The sequence below is a fragment of the Equus asinus genome, chromosome 13 (genome assembly GCF_041296235.1).
Source record: "Equus asinus isolate D_3611 breed Donkey chromosome 13, EquAss-T2T_v2, whole genome shotgun sequence".
Lineage (NCBI taxonomy): Eukaryota > Metazoa > Chordata > Mammalia > Perissodactyla > Equidae > Equus > Equus asinus.
Genome location: NC_091802.1, coordinates 17,740,625 through 17,768,612, shown reverse-complemented (window position 1 = coordinate 17,768,612; position 27,988 = coordinate 17,740,625). Strand labels below are relative to the sequence as shown.

General features: G+C 42.5%; 2 protein-coding genes across 5 annotated transcripts; one reads left to right on the top strand and one right to left on the bottom strand.

Moving 5' to 3' along the window:
• Positions 1-5: 5 nt before the first annotated feature.
• MRM3 (mitochondrial rRNA methyltransferase 3) lies at positions 6-8,441 on the bottom strand. 4 transcript variants are annotated; one of them, XM_044745451.2, is made up of 4 exons: positions 8,044-8,391; positions 7,544-7,785; positions 4,889-5,056; positions 6-2,584 (listed from the first exon to the last, which is right to left on the bottom strand). In XM_044745451.2, the coding sequence occupies exons 1-4, from the start codon at positions 8,355-8,357 to the stop codon at positions 2,049-2,051; spliced, it is 1,260 nt and encodes a 419-aa protein (XP_044601386.1). In that variant the 5' UTR covers positions 8,358-8,391; the 3' UTR covers positions 6-2,048. The 4 variants fall into 4 exon arrangements, with proteins under 4 accessions (XP_044601386.1, XP_014682404.1, XP_070338721.1 ...); XM_014826918.3 differs by having other exon boundaries at positions 16-2,584; positions 7,544-7,788; positions 8,044-8,441; XM_070482620.1 differs by having other exon boundaries at positions 16-2,584; positions 7,602-7,788; positions 8,044-8,358.
• Positions 8,411-27,988, top strand: GLOD4 (glyoxalase domain containing 4). Its single transcript, XM_014826919.3, has 9 exons — positions 8,411-8,574; positions 11,101-11,150; positions 11,708-11,828; positions 15,638-15,782; positions 19,392-19,528; positions 20,291-20,377; positions 20,638-20,751; positions 20,843-20,929; positions 26,494-27,988. Exons 1-9 carry the CDS (start codon positions 8,479-8,481, stop codon positions 26,557-26,559), a joined length of 903 nt encoding a protein of 300 aa, XP_014682405.2. The 5' UTR covers positions 8,411-8,478; the 3' UTR covers positions 26,560-27,988.

The following is a 27,988-nucleotide window of genomic DNA, read 5'->3' as shown; positions in this document are numbered from 1 at the left end:
GGTTTGTTATTCTTTCATTGATCTTTATTTTGTAACAAAAATCAGCAGGAACAATAACCCAGGGACAAAAATTGCAGGAGACTGGTTTCATGCTGGAAAGACACGAGCTTCCTTTTAGTAACTTGTTTCTTTAGCACTTTTCCAAGGTGTTGAGAGAGACTGAATGTCAATAGACTCAAGTGGTACAGTTCTCTGGGCTGCCTCCCAGATTTAGCTGGCTGGTGTGACAGGCATTATGGCTCTGTGAAGCTGGCCCCAGCCTTTGTGGGCTTAGCACAGTATAAAGGCTCTTCTACTTTCTAAAAGCTGACGGTAGGAAGAGGGTCTCAAGAACAATCTGTGGGCTGCTTGCCTGGGACGTTTGTGCAGACCAGAGTGGGGCACCAGAGCAGTGGTTCTGGCCGGTCAGCCTAGGAGAGCATAGCCCACCAGAGACTGTTCCTGCAAAAACCTATCCCCTCGAGCTCGTCAAAGCAATCCTGCCTCTTGGGGCAGGAGTCATGCTCCATCTTTTGCTTCCCTCGAGAAAAAGTTTTACTAGGGAGCTGGGGAAGCCGAGGGGGAAGGAAGGAGAGCCATGGTTTCTCTTGGGCATGCTGGCAACTCACTGGATCTCCCTGGAATGAGCAGCTGAAAGGCTCGCAAGGAATCCAACCATTCCAGGAGCTGCTGTACAGAAGGGATGTGGAAAAACTACACTGCTGGTGTGTCACTGTCCTCAACTCCAACCAAATTCTCTGTGGTTACAAAATGCTTGAAATAAGTCCCTTACTCCAGTCTCACCTGCCCCCTTCCCATAGTGACTTACAGTAATTATCATCTGCATTTGTCCTCATGTCCCTCGCTATATCCCGGCTGTCACCTGGTGAGTAAGGATCCAGCCTGCCCTGGTTCCCTGGGGGTTTGAGAGAACAGCAGGGTCTTGCTGCAGCGTTGTGGGCCTAAGGGCCTGAAGATCTCACCTTCAGCCTCTCTGCCCTCCCAGGAGCCCTCTGTTGACACAGCTCCAGAAACACTGGCATCTTCCTAAGCAGCTCTGTTCCGCTATGCAGGAGAGGTGAATGATGTAAATAAGTAACTGAGTCATTACATTTAACCAAAAGTGTTATTTAAAGCAGGACTTACGGCAGGAAGTTAGTGAAAAGAGTACAGCTTTCCTGACGGATGCACAATTAAGCTGCAGATTTTAAAACTGTTTCCTCCTTTTCTGAACAAAGAGTCCTCAAAAAGGTATCTGCAGAGGCGCTAAGAAGGTATAAATAACACCACCTATGAGTTATGCTGCTTCTACCAGCTGTTTCAGCAGAAATAGGGGGAAAAATCATGCTATACATAAACAGAGGCTCTCTAAGCCAAGGCCTGAATGAACCACTGCAGAGACTGACAGCCAAGCTGAAAGAACAGCTGGCTACTGAGTGCCGCCAGCTGCGGCGCGTAGCTTCCCGAGTCTTCTCTCTCAGCAATGTCTTCATCACTAGGCCAAGGAGGAAAAGAGAGCCGTTGAGCCCCACTGACCACACTGAAATAAAACTTCAGTGTCATCTGCTGGTCTCTACTTCACAGGAGTTTATTTTCCACTGACCAATGAAGAGAAGTGAGTGACGGGGCCAGGCCTATACCCAGTGCTTAGTGACTGCAAGACACCCACCAGCTGGTGGAGGAAATGGTCCTCCCTGCCCAAGATGATGCCTTCATAAACTTTCTAGACACAAAAATGCTCCTTGGTGGACAATTTTTAAAAAAACATATGGAGAGAGCCATGTGGATCATCTATTTATGTTGTCACAGAAAATATACAGATACAAATAAATTTAAATATCAGTGGGCAGACGGGAGATCACAGGAAGAATTTTGACCTTTGTTATTTTTTAAGATAAGCAGAAATTCATGGCAATTCTTATTTTTTCAATAACCATATAACAGCATCATGCCTACCTCCTGCCTCCTGAATATGGCCCGGGAAGCCAGTTACCAACTCTGCCAGCCTCTTAACAATGTAGGAGGAGTTGGAGACAACCTCAAACCGAGGACTGCCTGCCAGTCCCCTCTCAGTGGGAACTCCTGTCCCTGCTCCAGTGTTCCGCCCTTACCCGCAGTTGTCTTTTCCCTTCAAAGAGCAGGATGCTTGCAGCCATGGCTGAGTTTAGGCTGTCCACACCAGGCACGACGGGAATCACCAGCCTCTTGCCCCCAGTGTTCTCGGCCAATTGCAGGGACTCCAGGCTCACACCGTGGGTCTCCCCACCTATCACCACAGCTGCTGGTGCCTCTGTCCAGTCCAAGTCATAACTCTGGACCTCAAGTTCAGGGAGCCAGCCTTTACTGGCTCCAGTTTCTAGATCCACCTCTTCCTCATACTTGTGAAGCTTCGAGAGCTGTCGGTCACATACCCAGCCATGGTCACTGGCTTTATTAGATGTCTGGGCCTGGGCATAAAGACCACAGTTGTCAGCCACGTAGACCCGGGTATCGGTGGGCAGGTAGTTGGGTACTGTTTCCCAGTCCAGATTGTTGATGATGGGCACCTGGAAATGCGCACCCATACCTGCGCGCAGCACTTTGGGCTCCCAGGCATCCACACACCCTAGAAAATAAAAGACAGGATCCAATTAAGATTACAAACCTTCCCAGACAAAGGGACTGTAGAGTAAATCAGATTAATTCTGGATCAGGCAATAAAGCAAAAAATGTCCTACTGTAGCCTTCTTGATAGCTGGGACTTCTGCCATCCCACCTATGGCAATGTCCAGCAAAGGGACTGTAGGATTAATTCCTGCTGGTGCTGCAACAGATTTTATCCATCTTTTCAACATTTACCATCCACAGGTGCCAGACACTGTACGGGAGATGCACAGAGCATTAAAAGTCCCCAACCTCAAGGAGCTTGAGGTACAGTGGGCAATGGTGTCGGGATGATATTTAAACAGGGGACTACAATATCAGTAATAACTGATGTAAAAGAAGCGTGAACAGGGTAATAGAAACCCTTGTACAAAACAGGGCCACCAGGAAAAACATCCTAGAGAACATGATGCTGAGTTGGATCTTGAAGGACCAGAGGGTCTTGTCAGAGAAAGGCCCAGACAGAGGACAAAGTTACAGCAGGGAGAAGAGTACCACAGTCCAGGGAGGTGGATCAGGCCCATTAATGGGTGGGGGTGTGGTGGGAGAGGAGATGGGAGGCAGGCAAGGACCAATTTTCCAGGAGGCTGGGTATGCCAGGCTGAGTTGTTTCGGATTTTATCCAGAAGACAATATAATGCCATTGAAGGATTTTTAGCAAAGTAGTGACAGAATCTGGTTTATGTTTTAAAAATACCCATTTGTCTTCAATGTTAAATCTGGATTGAAGCAGGGAAGACTAGGCCCGAGATGGGGAAATGAGACCAGAGGCACTTACAGCAATCCAGGGAGAAGCAAGGCAACAGCCTTGTTGTTCACACACACACCTTCTCTCATGCTGTAGTAAGAAGGCTAAAAGAATTATTCTTTTACGTACAGTCACATGCTAAGCCCAACCACTTCTATACACTGGCAGACACCTCGCGTTTCCCAGGACCAGCGCACCACATATCTACCACTCTCCCTTGACTTGTTAGCATGAGTCTCCTCATTACAAGTTATTTAAAAAATTAATCTGTCAAATTTAGGATAAATTAAGTAGGCAAACCAAATTTAAAAAGAAAAATTAGACATGGAGCATGTAACATTGCCCACACATATCCCCAACCATGGGTTTTCCCAATCACTGCAGGGAAGGAGAGATGGGAGACAGCCTATATGCCAAGAGGGTGGGGGCAAGGGAGGGACAGAAAAGGGGCCCAGACTCATGACAGGAGCTGTCTACCTGGTGGGGAGTAAGGGACAGGATGAGCCTTCTCCCCTCATCCTCATGTCCTGGATAGTGGGCACCACACCTAGTGTTCCCTACTCTTTCCCTCCCTCTTATGCAGCAGTCACCAGCATCAGTGTGGGAACCACAGTGCTTGGATTCTATAGCTACATTTCCAAAACCACACCTGCTCTCAGAACTCTCAACAATGAGGTGGGTAAATGGGGTATGTATGATGGAACCCCAGCACCTAGCTCTCACACCAGCAGAGAAATACACTCCAACAAAGCATGACTGGAAGAAGTGGCAGGAGCAATTTAGGCAAGTCTCAGCAATGCGTGCCACTATTAGTTTACACGGAATAGCAACTTGAGCGCTTCTGATGAATGATCCTTTCCCTCCCACCCTCCCCTCAAGCTGTAATAGGCATTTTAGGCATGTCCCAACTGTTAGAGGAGTCTGTTTAGAACCAAACCTACTAATCCCCATTTCTGATGAGAGGAGATGGAAATGTAACGAAGCTAATTTGTATGGGGGTGTGTGACCCATTCTGAAGCTAAGGGAAACATCATGATTTCATAATCACACTCTTAACAGATAGCATTCCTTTCACAGGATTCAGAACGTCAAGATTTACAAAGGTCTCATAATCCCAACAATTTGGGAACTCAAGACCATTAAATAAAGGATTTGAAACCAAGTGTTAAAACAGGCATCTATTTCTTTCTCTGATTGATTTTAAATTGTTTCTTTAATAACCTAGCAGGTGTCAAAATAATTTTAAAAGCTAATTAATATTTGCTGAATTACTTACTGTATGCCAGGCACAGTGCTAAGTACTTTATGTGCCTCATCTCACTTAATCCTTAAAACAACCCTACTAGGTAGATTCTGTTCCGCCCACTTTACAGATGAGGAAACTGACACTCAGAATATTGCTCACAGACATCTAACTCAGTAAGGGCAGATACAAGATTCAGATCCATGCATGTCTGCCCACTGGGCCAGCTCACTTACAAATGGCCACTCCATCCACCCAGTAACAGGTGCTCTTACCCTTGGTGAGTAATACTTTGCTGCAGCCTGCCCCAGCAGCAGATCTCAGAATCGTCCCCAGGTTCCCAGGGTCACGGAGATTGTCACAAATCAACAATAAGGGTAGTGAATGGCGAAGCTGAGTCTCTGGGTATGTCATCTTAACATGGTCAGGTTTGGCAAAAATCCCTGAGGAAACAAAACAGGTGGTTCCCTTGTCTGATGTGGGCATGGGGAATAATTGGACTTTTCACTTATTTATTATTCTGTCTATATTCTTAATTACCTAAATAACATATGAATACATTCTGACTGAAAAAATTCAAACATAAAGTCCTACCACTGACACACACCCCCCATAACTGTTTTCAATCTTGGAATGTATTCTTTCACAACTTGTTCATGCATCTACCCACATATATGAACATCTACCCATATATATGTGCTTTTTTCTTTTATATATAAAAAAAAATCATACTCTATGTATCATTCTGTAACTAATTTAACTCTATAACATGTCTTAGAGAACTTACCATGTCAATACATTCACAGCTACTTATTCTTTTAACAGCTGCATGTTATTTCGTAACACAAATGTACCACATTTATTTAGCTCTTCCCCAACTGACTGACATTTAGATTATTTTCAGTTTTTCCCTATTATAAACAACCCTGCAATGAACATTCCTGTATGACTCTTTGTGCATATGTCCACACACTTCCCTAGGAAAAATGGATAAACGAATTTTTATGGCGTGTGGATAAATGGCATGTGGCACTCTTAATGTTAACAGATACTGCCAAACTGTGCTGCTCACAGGCTATTCTAGTTTATTCACACCAAGAACACATAAATACCTGTACCTAACCCATGAATGAAGGCAATGGAACGATATCAGGCAACTGTAAGCTGTAAAAAGATCCTGCACTTAAGAGTCACAGAGCCACAAGACCATTCATTGGAGCAGGGGGCCTTAGAAGTCCTTTAATTTCTACTTGAACAGCTGTGATGATAAGAACACTCTACTTCTGGAGGCTCCACTAAATTACTGGATTTTGGAGATGTGCCTGAAGTCTGACAGGTACTGCTAGATCTTATCTATTTCTGCTTTTACCCCACCCTCTCAGATCTGAAACAAAACATGATAACGATAAGCTAAATAATACATATACTTAAAAGCCATTAAATGATGAAAGCAGTTATAATGACGAAGGGGGCTAAAGAAGTCCAGGATGGGTTGGCTACACGCCCAAAGTGGCAAGCACGGTAAAAACGAGCAATACTTTCACTGTAGCATGGAGTAATGATTAGAGAGGTGTAGCTAAAGAGATCACAGCAACTTAGAGTGTGTGGAGGACTTTAGTAGTCTAAGTCCCCACCTAGGGGAGAATTCTGAGCACAGAGGCACAGATCCCTGTGATTTGCTGGGTTACAGACATAAGAGATGATCCCCAGAATTTCCTCTCCCAACTAATAGCTGCACCGTGAGCCCACTACAGGGAATACACATGCACAACTAGTATGAGAGGCTCTGGCTAAACATTAGAATCTTTTTTTTTTTCTCCAAGATTTTATGTTTCCTTTTTCTCCCCAAAGCCCCCTGGTACACAGCTGTGTATTTCTAGTTGTGGGTCCTTCTAGTTGTGGCATGCGGGACACTGCCCTAGCATAGCCTGATGAGCGGTGCCATGTCCGCACCCAGGATCCAAACCCGAGAAACCCTGGGCCGCCGAAGCAGAGCGTGCGAATTCAACCACTTGGCCACAGGGCCGGCCCCAAACGTTAGAATCTTGAAGATCACTCCCCCTGCCCCAACTGTCCCCTGCTATCCAAGAGAAACCTCTATACTTACTACCAGTCAATGCTCAGATCTTAACTATAACTCCAATGTCAAAAAAGTGTAAAGAATTTAGTTTTTCCATATTTAGAAAGAAGATTAAGTGCTAACAGACACCACAGTCTATTAGAATCGTAATTTAGATTCAGTCAAATGAAGACAAAGTTTCTTGTTCAATGGGTTAAACAAGGCAATAAATTGCAGCTTACTGCTCAGATCTGTTTCTAGAAGAAGGGGGTCAATGACAGACAGGTATTACCAGCCCAGCGGAGGTTTTGTGGAAATAGAGGGCTAAATCTTTTGGTAAACATTTTCTTAATTTTTAGTTGGACATTGAAGGCTGAAGAAGTGACCTAAAAAATGTAAGGTTTGAGGAACAGTGTCTATCCCTAGAGATTACAAAGAGTCACAATACAAATGATGACAAAAAACTGACTTCACTTCCCACTGAAAATACTATAGGATGCACAGATTTGAGAAATATATTTTTTTGTGTCTTAAGAAAAGACTAGGCAATAGTATTTTGAATTCGGTTTAAATAAAATTTGTTGGGGCCGGCCCCATGGCCGAGTGCTTAGGTTCGCGTGCTCTGCTTTGGCAGCCAGGATTTCGCTGGTTCGAATACTGGGCAGGGACATGGCACCACTCATCAGGCCATGTGGAGGCCGCATCCCACATGACACAACTAGAAGGACCCACAACTAAAATATACAACTATGTACTAGGAGGGTTTGGGGAGAAAAACCAAAAAAAAAAATAAAAAGTTGGTGCCCTCAGACAAGTATGGACAAATAATCCTAGGTCTTTACTTCTAGTGACATACTGTATAACCACTGACCCATTATTCCTTGTGGTGTTACTAGATCAGACCAATCCTTGATGTCCTCAAATTTCACCTTAATGAGGCTGACACCTTTCAGCTTATCAGTGGGCAGCTCCTTTATGTAGTCCAGACGGCTAAAGAAGAAAACTTTTGGCACAGCACCAGCCTTGAGAGCGTCTGCAATCAATCTGCGACCTTCCAGCAAGATCTTCCCTTGCTTTTCCCGAAATGGCCTGGACTTAACGACTGTCATTACACTGCTGTGGATAGAAACAAAAAGATGGATAATTACCAACAACCTTGTTACGGAGACACACCTAGTTATAACATACATGAAGAAGCTCAGAGAGACAGAAACAAACGAATTCCAAGGAAAACACCCGGACTCTCCGTGCGCAATAAAAACCAGCGGGTTGTCCTGGAAGCAGTCCTCCAAGAGGAAGAAAGAGGTTAAGGTCCCGCTGTGGGGCGGGAAGAGAAACGGGGATACTCGACAAGCCTCACGAACACATCACCTCAGCCTTTTGTCCCCTGGTAAAGCCTTGTCATAGCGAAGCCCGGACTCTTCCCAGGTGCTGGGCGTCTGGGATGGGGGCACAGGAAGCGGCTGCTTCAGTCGCTGCTCGTGGCGACCGGCCTCAAACACCCCTTTCCGGGGCTGCTTCCCAGGACTGGGCTTCCGTTCCACCACCTCTCCCGATGGAAACACCACTTTCACGGGGCTCCGCCGCAGTGCCCGCACCCAGCGCCGAGCGTCACGGTCCCAACTCTGAACCACCGGTAACAACGGTCGCGTGGCCTGCCCCAGGCCCTTCACCAGCGTCGCCATCTTTCCCGGCGCAGTGGGCTACGTCAAGAAAGCGCGCCGGCGGCGACCAATGACGTCACCGGCCCCATGCGTCATCTGTGGGCGGTGTGGCGCTGTACCGTGTCACGGGTGTGTGGTGCTGATGGTCATGGCGACTCGGCGGGCTCTGCACTTCGTGTTCAAAGTGGGAAACCGCTTCCAGACGGCGCGTTTCTATCGTGATGTCCTGGGAATGAAGGTGCAGACGGGGCCGAGAGGGGCTGGCCCGCGAGGTTGGCACGGGCCGCTGAGCCACACCTGGCCGAGGGAGGGCAGAAATGGGTGTGTCGTGAATCTCAGCCAGAACCCGGGAGTCTGACCTTAGCCCTTGGGCTCCCCGTTAGCCCTGTTGGGTTTTCAGCTTTAGGAAGTGTTGCGAGTCGCTGGCTGGGTTAGACGGCCTTTGAAAGGGGGGGTTCACCCTTAGTAGTCACAGACTATATGCCCACACACGTTCTTTCATTTAAGTTCACTCACAAATATTGAGCTCCTGCCCTGTGGAGCTTTCAGTCTAGTGGGAAAGACAGTAAACAAACAAAAGGTTATATAATACTCTTCCAATGATCAGTAACTCAGTCGCTTCTGGTTTGGAGCTTTTCGGTTTCGGTACTCAGCATATTAAGAGTTCTGCTTTTCTCAGGGCTGGTTTGAATGGGCTCTTGGATAATTTTTTGGATCTCTCTGGATGAATGCTCTGACTATCCTCTCAACAGTCCAGATCTAAGTGTGAAGAGAGAACCCTTTCTCCTCTCCGATGCCCAGAAGCGGCATTTCTCCAGCCTTGAGCAGCTGTGATTCTGCAGGGGTCACCTGGGTGGCAGGTGCAGGTGGAAGCCGTTGGAGGTCTCCTGATAAGCAAGGGCTTTAGAGGTGCAACAGTGCAGAAGACGTGGAGTGCAAAGGGAGTTAGCTGAATTCATCAGGCTTTTGAAAAATATCGTCTGTGTTTTGACAAATAAAAATGGCAAGTAATAGGATATATTAGAGTATATGAGGAAGCCATTTTGTGTAAACCTAATTCCGCCTGACCTTGTCTTTCCAAAAGGGCCTGACCGAGGCCGTTGAGCATACATTGTATATCTGCTTTAGAGATTCCCTATGGCAAGAGTAAAGGCCCTTGAGATAAAGGTGCAACTTCTCTCCCCCTCCCAACGTTGGCATCTCCTTAAAGATTAAGCATCTTTCTTTAGGCTGGGAACCAATTGCAGCACTCATCTGTGACCGCCCAGCCCGAGGCAACACACCTGCCACCCCGCGGCATTCACTGAGAGAGCAGACCTATCTGCCATTTCCATCAATTGCTGTGCTGACAGAGCAGCCTATTGTAAAAGGGACATTTCAATCATATGTGAAACATACTCTTTGAGGGTATATAACCACCCTGTATACCCCCACTTCTTTGGAGTGCTCTGTTCATTTGTGGAAAGACTCTCCCGGGTTATAATCCTCAGATTTAAGCTCAGAATAAACTCACCCAAATTTTCGTTTATAGATTGGTTATGGATTATTTTCGTCAACAGTTCTGTGGTACTGTGTTGAACTTTTGTGATGAGGATGAAAACGACCCTGATATCTGTCTTCCATAAAAGCTCCTGGCCTGAGATGATGTGGGAGTGGAAATTGGATTTGTACATAGCTAGCAGTAATGGAAAGAGAAATTTGAAAGTGATAGAAAACCACAAAGCTCTCCCTTAATGTGTTTCCTCACTGACTGAAGGTTTGTTGTGAAGATTAAACGCATTATTATATGTGTAGCATTTGGCACATCGTATGTATTATGTAAGCATTAGCTACTATTACTATAAAATTACCACAGAGGGAGAGATTTAACTCTAACCTGGGTCGTCAGGAGGTAATCCGTGGAGACCTTGTGTTTGAGTTGACCTCTAAAGATAGGTAGGATTTCCACAGACCACGATTGGGGTGGGAGGGTACTAGAAAAACTGAATAGGTGTGTTTGAGAAGCACCACTAGTTTTATATGCCTTTAGCTTAGGTTACTTAGCTGAAGTTGAGGGGATGGGATATCAGGACCAATAGGGTGGGACTGCTTCTGATAGTACCTTGAATACCATGCAAAGGAATTTGGATTTTATGCCACAGTAAGTAGAGAGATCTCTTACGTTTTAGAACAGGGCAGTGTTTTGATCAGAGCTGTGCTTTAGGGACATAATTTTATGGTGGTTTTAAGGAAGGCGATCAATAAAGATGATTTGCAATAGTCCATGAGAGAAGTGATGCGAGCTTGAACTGGAGCAGTAGCAGTGGGAATCAAAAGGGAAAATAGAAACTAGCACATTGAGAGCCTACTGTGTACTAGATTCCATGTCAACTGCTTTAATAAATTATCTATTTTCACAGCATATTAGGAGACTCAGATCCTAAGCGGTGTCCTCAGAGTTACACAACTACTAGGTGACAGCCACAATTTTAAATCAGACTTCTGCAATGCTGAAGGCCACATTTTTTTTTCCTGCATAGCGTTGCTTCCCAGTCTAAATAGATTTCACAACTTTGCTTGATGCCTGACCCTTGGTATCCAGTTGTTCTTCCTTACTTCCACTACTTCAAGCCTGAGAAAGATAGAAAGATAACTATCTTTTGTTCGATTTACCAGTAAAGCGCACAGATGATAATATCAGTGTTTTGACATGTTAATTTACGTTAAATATGCTGTGTGTGCAGTACTCGTAAAACCTTACAAGTTATTCTAATTCCCTTACCAGATTCTGCGGCATGAGGAATTTGAAGAAGGCTGCAAAGCTACCTGTAATGGGTATGACACTTGATTCTTAAAATCTTCTTTAGGCTCTGAATACCCCTGGAGAACAGAAGGCAGTTTCTCAAAAGTGACTATAAGACAGTGGAAGAAATTAAGGAGGCAATAAATTAGGCAACTTCAGGAGCACAAATAAGTATGTGCTCTGGATGAAGCAATATCTTATGAGTGTCTCTTAAGCTTAGTAGCCACAGCAAGCAGGAAAATTCCAAGGCCTGATGGGAGTAGCATGCTCATTGATGGTTATACAAAAGAATAAATTAAAGTCAGGTTGGAAAACTGTCTTTATAGGATTCTGTCACCTATTTAAAGAAAGCGTAAATGAATCTTTCCTTCAAGGAAGTGGCAAATGGACGGTCTTTGGAGCCTTTGGTGATGGGACCCACAAGCACTGTCCACAGTTGCTCTTAGCACCAGCTGAGGTCATCTCATCCTTATGGGTACTTAGAGGACTGGAAGGGACTGCCCATCTCTCTGTCCCAGTAGTTCTTTGGGGGAGGGCTGAGGCAGATTTTGTCTGTGGTCACTGAGTTCATTTACTTTCATTTTTCTAGGCCTTATGATGGCAAATGGAGTAAAACAATGGTGGGATTTGGACCTGAGGATGATCATTTTGTTGCAGAACTGACTTACAATTATGGCATCGGAGACTACAAGCTTGGCAATGACTTCTTGGTAAATATTTGGTTCTATCAGATTTATGGCTGTACCGTTTATGGAGATGACTGATGCAACTTTAGGTGTCATGACTGCAGAAGTGATGCACTTTAGTGATTAGTTTCATGATGTTTTCTGTTTAAAAAAAAAATTCTGTCTCAGAGCTGGCTTCCGGATGAAATGTGCTTTCCCAGTATTTAGGAATCACGCTCAAGACTTAGAGACAACTTTGAAGGAGACAAGATTCCTCAAGGGGAAGACTGAACCTAGAGAGGTAGAAGGGCCACGGTCATTGGTCTGGTCCGGTCCTGATCACCATTCAGAGAAATTTTTTTTCTCTAGTGGACTGTTAGGATTGGATTGGGCATTTATAGCCAATCTTAGAGAAAAACCTGAGGAGGTTTTAAGGAGAGAGAGAAGAAGGCATTGCAAACACTGCATTCATTCATTCATTCAAAGATTCAAGTTATGTGGTAATAATATCTACCACTTATTGAGCACTTACTGTGTGCTAGATATAATGTCACTGGGCCCAAATGCATAGCAAGATAGGAGTAACTAATTTTCACTCAGAATCTACTGAGCAAACCTACCTCGTGCCAGATGTTGTTTTGGCCATTCGATCTCACTGTTCCTGTTAACTCATGTTAAAATAATAATGATATTGAGATGGAAATTTTTATGAGGATCAAATATGTATAAAAGTGTTTTGTAAATGGAAAGGATTCTTCACATTTAACGTATTAGTATATTTGGTTTTCTCTTTCTCACTCTTCATGTCTGTAACTAATTTATTCGTTTAATAGATATTTATTGTCACTTACTATATAACGTGTACCTCATTAAGTCCTGGGGGATACAATAGAAAGTGAAACACGTTCCCTGGCCTAAGGAGGTTCCTGTCTGGTTGGGGGAACAAGTAAAGAGACAACAAAGTGATAAGATTGGGATAAGAACAGGGGAGTGTGGGACTACATAGGAGGAATTCCTAGCCTGTTGTCAGAGAGGTGAGAATTGGGGGAAAGATTCCTGAAAGTGACATCTGAGCCAGGTGAGTGGGGTTGGAGTGGGAGGGTGAGATGAGCATCCTCAGCATGTGCACAGGCCTGGAGGTGAGACAGACCATGGTACTCGGAGACCTGGGAGTAGAGCAGTCTGGTTGGAGCTTCGTGTGTGAAGAAGGGAGGGGGTAGAGCTGAGGCTGAAGAAGTAAGCTGGGGCCACATCATATTAGGACAGTTTAGACTTCATTCCACGAGCAGAGTGAAGCCATTTTTAAGCAAGGAAATGACATAGTATTTGTGATGTGCAAGAATCCACCTGGCTAGAGCTGGGGTTGGAAGTGAGCAAGACTGGAAGTGAGGGAACTAGCTGGAAGGACAATACAGTGAGTGACTAGCAGCTCCTTAACTAACATGGTAGGAGTGGGAGATGGAGAGAAGGGGATGGATCTGAGAGATGTTTAGGAGGTAGAGTTGATAGGATTTGGTGATTGAGTATATTTGAGAGTTTCTTTGTGTTTCTTCCTACCTTTCTTTTCTTTACTCTTCAAATTTAAATCAGGGAGAGAAAGACGAGCAAAATCATCTTGGTGCCACAACATTTAACCAGCTCAAGTCAAATGTCGGTTAGTGGGACTGCAGGTGCTAGAGGTCATGAGAGTGGAGGAGAACAGCGTGGCTGCTCCACTGTGGGTCTTCCCGAGAGACTTGGGTAGTAAAGTGTCCCTGATGAAAGGTACCTTCTGTGCTATTTGGTTTGTGGAACAAAAAGAAAAACAGGTTAAGTGGAGCTCCCATATCCATAAACAACTCCTACACATTAAAAAGAAGAGGATGAACAACTTAATTTTTTAAAAAGGTGAAACTATCAACAGACAGTTCACAGAAAAGAAATTAGAAATGTCTCTTAAACATTGAAAAAGATATTCAGCTTCCAAGCTGCCGTTTGTCACCTATCAGATTGGCAGAAATCAAAGTGATAACACACTGTTTTAGGAAGGATTTGGAATACTGGCACTTTCATACATTACTAATAAGTGTGTAAGTTGGTACACCCTCAGTTTGGCATTATCAAAGTAATTAATGCGTTTACCCTTTGACCTTGGAGTTTCACTTTTAGAAATTTAGTTTACATATATGTTAACAAATATGTGAAATGACTTATGTATTAAATCATTTATTACAGTATTTCTCATGCAATAAGTATTTACTGAGCGCCTACTGTGTGCCAGGCACTGTTCCTGGAACCCCGGAATCACCAGTGAACAAAACAGACAAAAATCTATGCCTGGTGGGAGGGGGTCCAGGACCTGACAGACAATAAATAGAATAAATAAATCAGTCATATAATATGTTATTTTAAAGGTGATCATTGTTCTAGGGAAAGAATAGAGCAGAGTACGGGGGGTTGGGAGTATGGAGCAGATGACTAGTTTTAATTTGAAGTAGGGTGTTGAGGTTGGTAGGTGACAGTGAGGAGGTGGTATTTGAGCAAAGGCTTGAAGGAGATAAGGGATTAGCTGTGTGGATGTCTTGGGGAAGAGTTTTCCAGGTAAAGAGACTAGCCTGTGCCAAAGCCCTCAGACAGCACCTGGCATGTTCAAGAAAGTGCAAGCGGGGCAGTCGGCTGGAATAGAGCGAGGGGAAAGTGGGAAGAGATGCCATCAGAAATGGCATGGGGCCAGATTGTGTTGGGCCTTTTAGGCCATTATAAGCCATCTCTGAGTGAAGTGAAGAGCCCTGGAGGTTTTTAAGCAGAGGGAAAACAACATGGGGTTGCTGTCTTGAGAAGAGACTGTAGGATGTGTTTTGGAAAGTTTATTCTGGCTGCAGTGTGGATGATGGATTGACAAGACTGGAGGCGGAAAGAGGCTCTTACGATAATCCCGGCTAGCAATGAGGCTGGCCTTATCAGAAGGCATAAGTGAACATTTTTGGATATTTTGATTAAATTTAAAGAAAGACCGCATTGATAGTTGGTTTAAATTTTTTTGTTTAAAAAGCAAAAATACAAAACTTCTTTTTCTTCTTCTTTTTTTTGGCTGAGGAAGATTTGCCCTGAGCTAACATCCATGCCAATCTTGCTCTATTTTTTATTATTTTGGCTGCTAGCACTGCAGGGCTGCTAACAGAGTGGTGTAGGTTGGCACCCAGGAACCGAACTTGGGCCACCGAAGCAGATAGCACTGAACTTAACCACTAGGCCACTGGGGCTGGCCCCAAAACATCTTAAATAGGTAGCTGGGGAGCCAAAGTTAAGATCAATATTTCTCTGACTAGATCTTTAAAATTAGGAGAGGGGCTGGCCCAGTGGCGCAGCGGTTAAGTGTGCATGTTCTGCTTTGGCAGTCCGGGGTTCACCGATTCGGATCCCGGGTGCAGACATGGCACTGCTCGGCAGGCCATGCTGTGGCAGGCGTCCCACATATAAAGTAGAGGAAGATGGGCCCGGATGTTAGCTCAGAGCCAGTCTTCCTCAGCAAAAAAGAGGAGGATTGACAGATGTTAGCTCAGGGCTAGTCTTCCTCAAAAAAGAAAAATAAAAAAAAAATAAATAAATAAAATAAAATTAGGAGAGATTATGTTTGGTATTAAATGGATCAAACTTCTCTGGCGTTTGAATTTTTGTCCTACAATTCACGAAGTTGGAATCTTCGTAGGAGAAAAATACCCAAAACCTGCTTCTAAATAACTAGAAGAAAATTTTGAATGTCAATGAAATCTTCAGTGATTTGACACAAAGGCAATGGGGTTTTGCTTCATTATATTGTTCTTTAAAAGGTCTGTTGTGATTATACACTTGAGTGATCTTGTTGTTTGTCATAGGGTATCACACTCGCTTCTAGCCAGGCTGTCAGCAATGCCAGGAAGCTGGAGTGGCCACTCAGTGAAGTTGCAGAAGGTGTTTTTGAAACTGAGGCCCCAGGAGGATATAAGTTCTATTTGCAGAATCGCAGTCCACCTCAGTCAGGTAATTATACCAGGGCTAATAAGAGCCCTCTGTGTAAAGGCATCTTTGATGGAAGAGGAGAGAGAGAGCTAGGTTTCTTTCTCCTGGAGAGTCTTTCTATATTGACTTGACATATCTTTCCCGTGCCAGTGTTCTCTGAGAAATTATATTGTCATATTAGAACTTGAGTGCATAACCATAGAGGATCTAGACTGGTTCCGTCCTACCAGTAATGTATCTGTTTAAGATACTTTCACTTGCGAGTAACAGAAAACCCAACTTAGACTAGCTTGAACAATAAAAATCTTTTTAGCTCACAGAGCAGGCGTTCTGTAGGTAGGAAAGATGTCAGGGTTAGTTGATTCAGCAGCTCAGCAGTGGCATCAAGGACCCGAATTTTCTCTCTCTCTCCATTCTCTTGTTCGCAGGGGTCTATTCCTCCTAGAGGTTGTAGGCTGTAGGATGGCTGCCAGTAGCAGTTGGGGCTACATGCCTCTATACTGTCTTCTGGCAGGAGAGGGAGAGACTGACTTCCTGTTGCTCTTTTTTAAGAGCAGAGCAAAACTTTCCTAGAATCTTACAGTAAACTTCCTGGTCAGATTTGATTCACAGCCTGCTTCTGAACCAATCACTGGCAGGAGAAATAGGATTATTCTTAGACCAGTTAGTCATTTCCCTCCAGCTGAAGTCAGTTTCCCACACTTTAACGCTGGTACTCGGGGAGCGAGGTGGAATGCAAGTGAGGAGCCCACCACACTGACTGCCGTAGGAGCAGAAAGAAACTTCGCATGACATGTTTTGTTTACTGCAGAGGGACCCTCATCATGCACGTATTTAATTCCTGCAAATTCTGCTACCTGCTCTGCCAAAGAAAAGCAAAAGGAAAGAACAAATACTGGTGAAGAGCAAGGGCAATTCTGCGTGCCATTTTGCTCAGTGAACACATGCCCCTAAGTGAACCTGAGATGGAAGACATGCATTCCTTTTCCTCCCCTGGTCTGCCTCAAGTCCCAAATGCCCCTCACACTGAGTTTGATTGTATGAATGCTGCTTGCTTTTCATCTGGAGCTCAGCAAAAGAAACAGTGATTGGTTCCTGGCGCTTTGGGACTTACTGAGAGATGGTATTTCTGTACTTCTCTGGTGACTTAAGGGATTTTTATGATTATTTTTATTGATAGGTGACCATTGCTTTATAGGCTAACTTTAAAACTTAGCTCCTGCCGCTATTTGCACAGTACATTTTTTCCCTAGTCTTAATGATGTTTCCGTGCATAAAATAATGGAGAGCCCCACAGTCCTAAGATGTTTTTGTCCTTTGACATGATAATACGTTTGGGGCATTCCTTTCCGATTGGTAGTAGAGTCACATCTATCAGTCCAGCTGGTGTCCATCCTTCTTTTGAATCACTCACTTCTGGGTAGTTTCAGCCACTTGTCACCATTCCTACCCGTGCATCCCTTCAGGGTCCGAGTCATCTGGAATTTGTTGATTTATCGGTGAATAGGATAAACAAAAACAGTCTGCCAGGCAGAGTCACCTGCGAGAAACACTTTGCCTTAGTCATGGTATTGCTCTTCTGGCAAACGGGACTAGTAAACTGAAGAAAATGTATTGAATTTGTCAGTCAGATTGGGATTTGGAACAGCTTTTCAGAAAGTCACTTTACAATATGAAGTTTCCAATAACGTTAAGTGTTTTAATATAACTTTTTCCTTTTTACTAAAAAGAGTGTTTTTTTAAAGAGAATCTTTTTTTTTTTAAGTATGCTTTTCGGTGAGGAAGATTGGCCTTGAGCTAACATCTGTTGCCAATCTTCCTCTTTTTTGTTTTTTCCCCCCAAAGCCCCAGTACACAGTTGTATATCCTAGTTGTAAGTCCTGATTCTTCTGTGTGGGTATGGCTTAATGAGCGGTGCACTCGGGATCTGAAACAGTGAGCCCTGGGCCACCGAAGTGGAGCGTACGAACATAAGTACTACACCACCAGGCCAGCCCAGAAGAAGAGATTTTTTTCCTAGACAAACAGATAAGCAAATAAAAAAGAAGAAGAAAACAGTATGTATATATCCAGAAATAACCACTGTTAATATTTTAGAGTATATCTTTCCAATTCTTTATCAAAAGAAATAAATATAGAATTAAACATACATTTTTCTTTTAGATTCCTTTGTAGGGATTCCATCGTATTACATTGTAGGAAGATAAACAATTCTCTCCTGTTGGAGATATGTGTTGCCTCTGGTGTTTCGTCGTTATGAGAGACACTGTGATGAATGCCTTTGTGACGAAAGCCCTTCATATATCCACAATTACTCCTTTAATTACTGAAAATGGGATTGCTCTTTCAATAGCAGCGTGCGTTTTTTAGGTTTTTGATACATTCTGTCAGATTGTTGCCCAGAAATGTACTAATTTACACTCTACCAATATTAATGTGATAGTGATTTTTCACACTGTACTATCAGTTAACACTGCAGATGTTTTAAATTATTTGCCAATTAGATAGCAAAATGTTTTATTTGAATTCTAATTTCTTTGATTATTTGTGAGTGTGCGTATTTTTTCCTGTGTTCATCGACCATTCCAATTCCATCTTTTGTGAATCACTGCTTTGTGCCTTTTGCCTATTTTTCTAGGATGTTTATCTTTTTCCTATTGATGGTTGAAAGTGATTTAAATATTAGGATTTTTTGTCATGTATGTTGCAAAAAATCTTTCCTCCTTTGTTGTTTACCCTTTAATTTTGATTGTAATTCTTTTTTTTTTATTTTTTTTTTATTTTTTTTTATTTTTTCCTTTTTCTCCCCAAAGCCCTCCGGTACATAGTTGTATATTCTTCGTTGTGGGTCCTTCTAGCTGTGGCATGTGGGACGCTGCCCCAGCGTGGCCTGACGAGCAGTGCCATGTCCGCGCCCAGGATCCGAACCAACGAAACACTGGGCCGCCTGTAGCGGAGCGCGCGAACTCAACCACTCAGCCACGGGGCCAGCCCCTGTAATTCTTTTTTTTGGTGTTTGTTTTCTAACAGTTTTTCATTTCATGTAATTAACTTAGCAAATTTTTTCCTTCATAGTTTTTCTATCTTCAGTGTCAGATTTTTTTTTTCTTTTCTTTGAGGAAGATTAGCCCTGAGCTAACTACTGCCAATCCTCCTCTTTTTTGCTGAGGAATATTGGCCCTGAGCTAACATCCGTGCCCATCTTCCTCTACTTTATACGTGGGATGCCTGCCACAGCATGGCTTGCCAAGCGGTGCCATGTCTGCACCCGGGATCCGAACCAGCAAACCCCAGGCCTCTGAGAAGCGGAAAGTGCGCACTTAACCGCTGCGCCACCGGGCTGGCCCCTTCAGTGTCAGATTTTTAAAAAATCTTTCTTCACCCCAAAATTGTGTAAATGATCACCTGTTTATAGTATTTTCATAGTTTCATTCTATAAACTTAATCCTTTAACCAACCCATCAGCAATATGTTTTGCCATTGAGTTTAAAGGTGTGCCCTTTCGTACTGACTTAAAAATCTCTTTCTTATTATAAACTAAATTCTTATATATACTTGAGCCTGTTTTGGTCTTTCTGTTCTATTCCATTGCGTTGACTTGTCTATTCCTGCTGTTTTATTATCCTAAAGATCCTGTATTAAAAGTAACTCTGGCAGTGTCTGATCTTCAGAAGTCCTTGAACTACTGGTCTAATCTACTGGGAATGAAAATTTATGAAAAAGATGAAGAGAAACAAAAGGCTTTGCTGGGCTATGCTGATAACCAGGTGAGTGATCTTGGAGAGAAATAATCTGTTACTTTGAGTTTGGCTTAAAAATGAGATGAATATGAAGGTTATTTCCATAGTTTGTTCACAGCAATTCAATATTTATACAGATAAACAGAAAGAAGAAAATAAAAAATGCTGACAACCTCACCACTCAGATATTACCTTCGTTTATATTTGGTGTTATATCCTTTCAGAAGTGGAATTGCTGAGTGAGAAGAGATGTAGACAAGATTTAATGCTGTAATGATAATAATTTCATCATTTTTTTTAAAAAAGTAACATAGCATTTGAGCATAATTTAGTCCTTGCACTTTAACCCAGCAGATCTGCTCCTACTTATCATACATGTGCACAGAGAAGTGGGTACAAGGTTGTCTGTTGCAGCAGTGTTTGTAGTAACAAAATATAAGAAATAACCTAAACGTCCTGTGGGTTAGAGGAGTAGTTCAGTAGTTTATGGTTCCTCTGTAGAATGGATTACCATGGAGCTATCAGAAAGAATGAGGCAAGTCTTTATCTGCTGATACGGTAACATTAATTAGAGAAAAACAAGGGATAGAATAATGTGTAAACTATGCTACCATTTGTGTGGGGAAAAAAGATCAATGCGTGCTGTGTTTCTGGAAGGATCCACAGGAAACTGCTGACTGGTCGCCTCTGAGGTGAGAGTGGGAGGGAGACTTGGTTTTTACTTTACTCCTGTAGTACTGTTTGAATTTGTTTACCGAATATCATCTTCCCTGCCTTATTTCTTTTCAGTGTAAGCTGGAGCTCCAGGCCATCCAGGGTGCAGTTGATCATGCAGCAGCTTTTGGAAGAATTGCCTTTTCTTGCCCCCAAAAAGAGGTACTGTTTGGTACCAGATCTTCGGGTTAAGCTGTGTCTGGCTAGTGCAACCAGCTGAGAACTTTGGCCTTCCCTTGTTTAGGTTCATTCTGATTATGGTGCTGGTATCAAGTTCAACGGTTGTCTCAAGAGCAGCCGAGATAATAAAATCAAACAAGTGGTGCCTGGGTTCTTTCTGGCTGATCTAATACTCCTCTAGGGCTGATGGGGAGGGGACTACGGTGTCAGAGTGCTTACTCTGCCTTTTTGTTTTCCTCAAGTTACCGGACTTAGAAGACTTGATGAAAAGGGAGAACCAAAAGATCCTGACTCCCCTGGTGAGTCTGGATACCCCAGGGAAAGCCACGGTTCAAGTGGTCATCCTGGCTGACCCTGTAAGTATTACTCAGGAACGGGACAGGCTGCAACCACAGGTCCCTTCTGAGGTGTCTTTTTGCCAAACTTCTTTTTTCTTTATTGGTGTAGGATGGACATGAAATTTGCTTTGTGGGGGATGAAGCATTTCGAGAACTTTCTAAGATGGATCCAGAGGGAAGCAAATTGTTGAATGATGTGAGTCTCCTTTCTAAATTTATATCACCATGGGCCCAAGGGGGATTGCATTAAGTGTGTATGGAGAAGGGTCCAGTTCTTACTATTAGAACGATGTTCTTGTGCTGTCAAGGTGACTTGTAAGCCAAGGACTTGTGTCTTCATTGCCTCTTGTGTCTTCCGTATGACTCTTACCTGGGTGCAGCATATGTGCCTTCCCACTACCTCAGGCTGCCTTGGGGAACCACTCCTGCTGTATACATCCCTGTTCTGCTCAGTGAATGGAAATGCCCGCATACCATCCCTTCCCACGTCCTTAGCTCTTTTCGTCATCTCTTTTCCATTCTACAGCACCATTCTCTTCCTTTCTAGTGAATTGTTCTCAGCATACAAACAAGCTCCAGTGTCTCCTATCTTTTAAAAATCTTCTATTTACCCCATATCCCTTCTCTAGATTTCTTTTAAAAATCTGCCTACACACTGTTTCTACTTCTTACCTCCCATTCACACTTCAGTCTATTCTGCACTGGCTCCTGTCACTCAGTGAAATGCTTGTGTTGATGTCATCAGTGACCTCCATCTGCCAAATCCAGCAGTTACTTTTTCTATTCTCATCAAACTTGGTCCTTCAGCATCCAAGCAATTGTTCATTGTTGTCCCCCAGCTTCTAGCACATACCTGGTGTGTGGTAGGTACTTGGTGAATACTCTGTTGATGATTAAAGGAAAGAATCAGTCTATCCTGGTTCCATTACTTAAAGTCTCTAAACTTCAGTTTTCATATCTAAAAATTTAAGAAAATAAGATTATTCACTTCATAGGATCATTATATATTTTAAAAAAATTTTTTGTAGTTTTTTTTTTAATTTGAATTTTTGGTATATTTTATAGAGCTTGGCAAACTGCTGACGTAATAATGAACACTCAATGTTAATTAAAGCAGGAAATGTGTAGAAAATATAGCGTTTATAAATTTTACCATAAAGAAAAATAGAATCTCAGGTAGCCTCTCAGTTGGCGATTTTGCTAGACTGTTTCCTTCTCACTCTACATCTCACTCACCAGCTTCCTCCTCTTTCGAGCTCTCTTCTCCTTTGGTGGTAGAGATTGTGCCATCTTCCTATTTCTCTGTCAGCGTCTTCTCCGTCACAGGCATCTCTTTCTGTGTCTGATCCCACAGTGATCTTACCCATGGTCCCACTTTGGCTGCCTCTCCTCCTTGTTCTGCATTCTGTCTCTTCTCTAAGTAGAAGTTAGCTACTGCTCAGGTTACCTCTGCTTTGAGCTTCACCATCATCCGTTCTCTGACTTGCTAATTTCTAGTTGCTACTCCTCCCTAAGCTCCAAATAAGTATGTTTTGTTGTTACTGAGGTAAAATACACATTGAATTTAAATGTACAGAAACTTAGTATTAAATTTGGTGAGTTTTGACAGTTATATATATTCATACAATCACTACTCAGAATAAAGAGCATTTTCATCGTTGTAGAAAGTTCTCTCATGTCCATTTCCAGTTAGTTCCCACTCCCACCTTTTAGGCAACTACTATTCTGATTTCTGACACATTAGTTTTGTCTGTCCTTGGACTTCATATAAATGTAATCATTCAGAAGGTATTCTTCTGTGCCTGCTTCTTTCACTCAACATTTCTGAGATTCCTCCATGTAATTACACATATCAGAGTTTATTCTTTTTTTACTGCTGAGTGGTATTCAATTTTATGAATATAATAATTTGCTTATGCATTCTTCCAATAGTGGATATTTGAATTATTTCCAGATTTTTATCTTTTATAAAGAAAACTGCTATGAACATTCTTGTGTAAATCTTCTTATAAACATGTTTCGTTTCTCTTGGGTAACTGCCTAGGAGTGGAATTGTCTTGACTTTATAAGAAACAGCCAAACAGTTGTCCAAAGTGATTGAACCATTTTACACTCCTGTTAGCCATGTATGTTTATGAGAGATCCAGCTTCTCTACATCCTCACCAACATTTGTGTTTCTTTGGGGTTTTGTTTTAGCTGTTCTAGTACATATAAAATGGTTTCTCATTATGGTTTAATTTTGCATTTCCCTGATGACTAACAATGTTGAGTACCTTTTCATATGCTTATTGGCCATTTGTATATCTTCCTTTGTGAATTCTATGTTCAAGTCTTTTGTCCATTTCTTTCCATAATAGATTTTATTTTTAATACTTCATGATTAGAAATTTCAGATATATGGGGCTGGCCCAGTGGTGTGGCAGTAAAGTTCACGGACTCCACTTTGGTGGCCCAGGGTTCACTGGTTTGGATCCCAGGTGTGGACCTACACACTGCTTATGAAGCCATGCTGTGGCAGGCATCCCACATATAAAATAGAGGAAGATGGGCACGGATGTTAGCTCAGGGCCAGTCTTCCTCAGCAAAAAGAGGAGGATTGGCAGAAGTTAGCTCAGGGCTAATCTTCCTAAAAAAATAATTTAAAACTTTTTTTAAATTTAAAAAAATAAAAATTTCAGATATACACAGGAGAGTACAACAAATTCCTATGTGACTGACACCAATCAACTCTGTGCCATAATTTTTCATCATTACTTCCCACTCCACTTTCTTTTATGCTGGAGAATTCTCAGGCAAATCTCAGGCACCATGTAATTTCAACCCTAGATATTTAACCATTCTAATCTATTCTCTAATCTCTTGAATATGAATTTATTTTCACTCTATGTGTCTTTGCTTACATTATTTTATTCTCCTGGAACATCTCTTCTCATTTGAATACTTGCTTATTTCTCAAGGCCCATTCAAATCCATTTTTTAAAAATTTGATTATTTATCTTTTTTTTGGTTGATTTGTTGGAGTCCTGGATGTGAGTCATTTGTTGGATATCTGCAAATGCAAGTACTTTTCCCAGTCTGTGGCTTGCTTCTTTATTTTTTTTAATAGAGTCTTTGGAAGAGCAGAAATTTTTTTTTAAGTCCAGTCTATCAACTTTTTCTTTTATGTTTAGTGCTTTTTGTGTTCAGACTAGTGTTGTGGCCAGTGAGACCTCTTCACCTGGCTAAACCATGGACATTTCAATCTCAGGATGTCTATAAGTTATCTTACCTCAGATCCATTCTTTTAATAATATAAAGATAAAAGTTACTATTTACTAAGCATCTCCTATATTGACACGTTCTTAAGTGCTTCATATATATTCTCTAATTCTTACCACAATGTGCAAGATTGATAGCATTCTCTTTTCACATGAGAAAACTGAAGCTCAAAAAGATTAAGTCACCCAGCATTAGACATTCAGTAGGTGGCAGGGCAAGGGCTTGACCGGGGAGGCCTTTCAGGCTTCACAACCGTTTTTCCTCCTCTGTACTCTGCTCCCTCCCCTGAACAGCACTGTATTTCTGTTATCCCAGCTGTTTAAGCTAGAATCCTTAGAGCCAGTTTTTTTTTTAACATTTAATATGCATTTTATTTTAGAATAGCGATAGATTTACAGACAGACTCATTTTTGAATATTGTTTCTCCTCACCCCTATATTCTATTAGCTGTTAGTCACCAGGAGCTGTGAGTTCCCCCTCTGAAACCTTGTCATCTACTTCCCTTTTGCAAAGGCCCTCATTCTCACCTGTAGCACTGCAGAAGCATCCTCCCACCTTCCAGTCAGTCCCCGCTGTCAGCATCAGCTTTCTAGAGCCTAAGTCCACACGGTCCTTTTAAAGCTGGTTAACCTGCTAGCTCTCTATTGCCTCCAAGATACGTTCCAGACTCTTTGACAGAGCGTGTGACATGTCTGCCCCTTCCCTACTCTGGTCTTCTGTGCAGCTCTCCTCCCTGACTCACCCCCGTTCTAGTCCCAGTGAACTGTTTATATGGACCAAGATATAGATCTTCCTGCCTCCACCAGAGGGGTGTTTGTTCTCTTATTCCACTCATCCTTCAAAACTCAGAAGCTTTTTTGAGTTCTCCACAGGAGAGTTTGTTATTTCTCCCCACTTTTTATGGCCCCTGAAAGACAGAAACTTCTGCATCTTTGTGGGTTTGGTTTTTGTTTTTTTTTGCGTAACTTTGATTTTTTTTCAGTACTTTTCATTTTCATCAAAATAAAAAATCAAATAGTACTAAGATTTTATGTAAACGCAATGTGGTGATGTCCTGCCCCATCTCTGAGTCCTGCTGCTCAGGGAAGCCACTTCAGCTTCACTCTTTCTAAATAAAAAATACATGGGTTTCTGTTTCTTCCTTCTCTGTTGCAGACAACACCTTTTGACTTCCTGTTAAGGTAGATGAGTGTTTTTACACTGTTTCTCCACCCAGTTAGTTACTCTTTCCTTTGGTCTTGATATTACTTTGTTCGTGATTCTACTGTAGCAAATGCTTCAAGACACACACACACAGATACATACTCCCTCATGCAAAATAGTTGTTTCCTTGTCTGAATCCTCAGCTATTCTGTATGCTCCTCAAAGCCTCAGACTGTGTCTCTGCTGCCACACCCGAACCCAGCATAATACCTAGCTCAAAATGAAAACTGGCATTTTTAAAGGTATTTCTGGGGCCAGCCTGGTGGTACAGCAGTTAAGTGCGCACGTTCCACTTCGGTGGCCTGGGGTTCACCGGTTTGGATCCCGGGTTCGGACATGGCACCGCTTGGCAAGCCATGCTGTGGTAGGCGTCCTACATATAAAGTAGAGGAAGATGGGCACAGATCTTAGCTCAGGGCCAGTCTTCCTCAGCAAAGAGGAGGATTGGCAGCAGATGTTAGCTCGGGGCTAATCTTGCTGTTGTAGGCATCCCACATACAAAGTATAGGAATTTGGGCATGGATGTTAGCTCAGGGCCAGTCTTCCTCAGCAAAAAGAGGAGGATTGGCAGCAGATGTTAGCTTGGGACTAATCTTCCTAAAAAAAAAATAAATAAATAAAGGTATTTCTGTACTTGCTTTTTGTAAATGAATGTATTTCCTTACCAAACAGCTAGTTGGCATATGCTTGGTTGTATTGGACAGGAAGTTTTAAGAGATGTAGGTTCTAAGCCTAGTCCCCTCTGCAAGCCCCGCTTCCTGGTCTCAACCTCATGGAATAATAGGATGAGAGGTCTCTGGTGGAACCAAAACATGTTGTTATTAACAAGGCTTCCTTTTTAATTTAAAACTAACCAACATCAGTGGAATGGTGTGGGAGGAGGCAGGCTTGATAGCTAAAACGCCAAGATAGTTTTTCATATTTGGTCTCCTTTTTAGACTAAGTCTCATGAGCACTAAAGGTTCTTGAGAGCCTGCCCGGACGCTAAGAGTGACAGCACTGTCTGTTCTACCAAAGACCCCACAGCCTGGGGTACTCGGTCCTTGCTCTCTAGTCAGTCGGCCAGCCAGACTTCCTGGCTGCAGGCTCTGCCCTTTACTCTGCAAAGTGAGGATTCACACGCAGTTGCTCACTACTCATCAGCATCCTCTGTCAAATTAAACGTAATACTCTACACTGAAGGAATACTTTTTCCTTGTGAATTTCTTGCTGCAGACAGTGCAGTGAGGTATGAAGTGGACTGCATGTTTTGTTTTATGGACTTAGAATAAATACATATTCCATTTCTGTTTTCATAGGCAATGGCAGCAGATAAAAGTGATGAATGGTTTGCTAAACGAAATAAACCAAAGGCTTCAGGTTAACAGAAGACATCATGTGGAACAAGCATTTATCGTTCCTGTCTAGCACCTGTGAGGCCTGGTGTGTCCATCATGATAAATGCTCTCACAACCTGGTTGTTTCTGTACAGACAAGGAGATTGGGCTGGTGAAGATTTATGTATTTTAATCTTCGAAAGCTCTGATACATTTTAGATATAAAATCCTATTATCAGTCCGCTTAGAGGCGAACTCTTGCTATAATCTGCATTGTCATTGGAATGGCGCATTCTGTGTGTAACCTAATTTATTAGATTAGTAATAAATTATTTTCCAGCCTGGGGCAGCTATGGGGTACGTTACCTTTGGTCGGGGATGAAGGGGGTTTTGATAAGCATGTAAATTTTATGAGAACTATTCAAATGAATCCTAACCAGTTGCGTACAGCAGGAATACTTCCAGCACCCAATGACAGTGTGCTGTTCTAATGAAGTGCAGGCCTTGACATTTAAAAATCTTTAAAGAAATTTTGTTCCTCCAACCAAAAGATTTGGTTGACACCCCCACATTCCTTGCTTTAAAATTTTGCGTAGCCAGGGAAAACAGCCGGAAGGGTCTAATGTATTGTGTTGCTACATGCCTGGCTCTCTGCTAATTTCTTTATATATAAATTTTTTTAATCCTTACAAGAAGAGAACCTGTTAGACTTCTTTAAAATGGATTAAATGATTTCTTCAGCCTGAAAACAGTGTTTTCCTATGGTTTTCTATTTGGTTCTACAGAACAAATATATTTTAATCACTGGAAGCAGAATTATATTGGGCATACTTATTAAATGTTTTTTGAAAGTATACTTCTGAAATCAAGCTGTCACACTAGCCTGCAGACTCATTATTTAAAGTGGTGGCCAGGTTCCAATTTTAGGGAAGACACTGAGGGGACTGGAAAGGATTGACTCAGAGGATACCAGTTCCAGAATAGCACATATGAAATTACTTGTAAATCATAGCCTCTGCTTTCTCCCTTGCTGGCAGTGGCAGTGGGGGGGTTGGGGTATGGAAATTTCAGGGTGAGTTTCAGCTCACCTTCTTATAGGGTGATCTTACCTTCACTGAGAAAAAAATATCCTTTTCCAGCTCTACAGCACTTTTCATTCGACTTAAATTCTCTTAGGGAAGCAATCATGAGTTTGAAAGCAAACCAAGTTATACGTGTTCTTTGTCTAGACGGTTCACTTTTTTCCTATACATGGGGAAATTATATGAATTTTGAATGATCAAACTTCTGTGTCTCTTTAGACTATGACTTGTTAATTCTCAGATTTTCTATTAGATTATTAAGTAACTCTTGATGTTTATCTCTAGTAATACTGTTATCATGAAAATGAACTATCCTTTCCCCAGTGTATTGGGCTGCTGCGCTCTGCTCTTCTAAGTGTGTTATAATAAAATAAGTGGTTTATGTAAGTACTGAA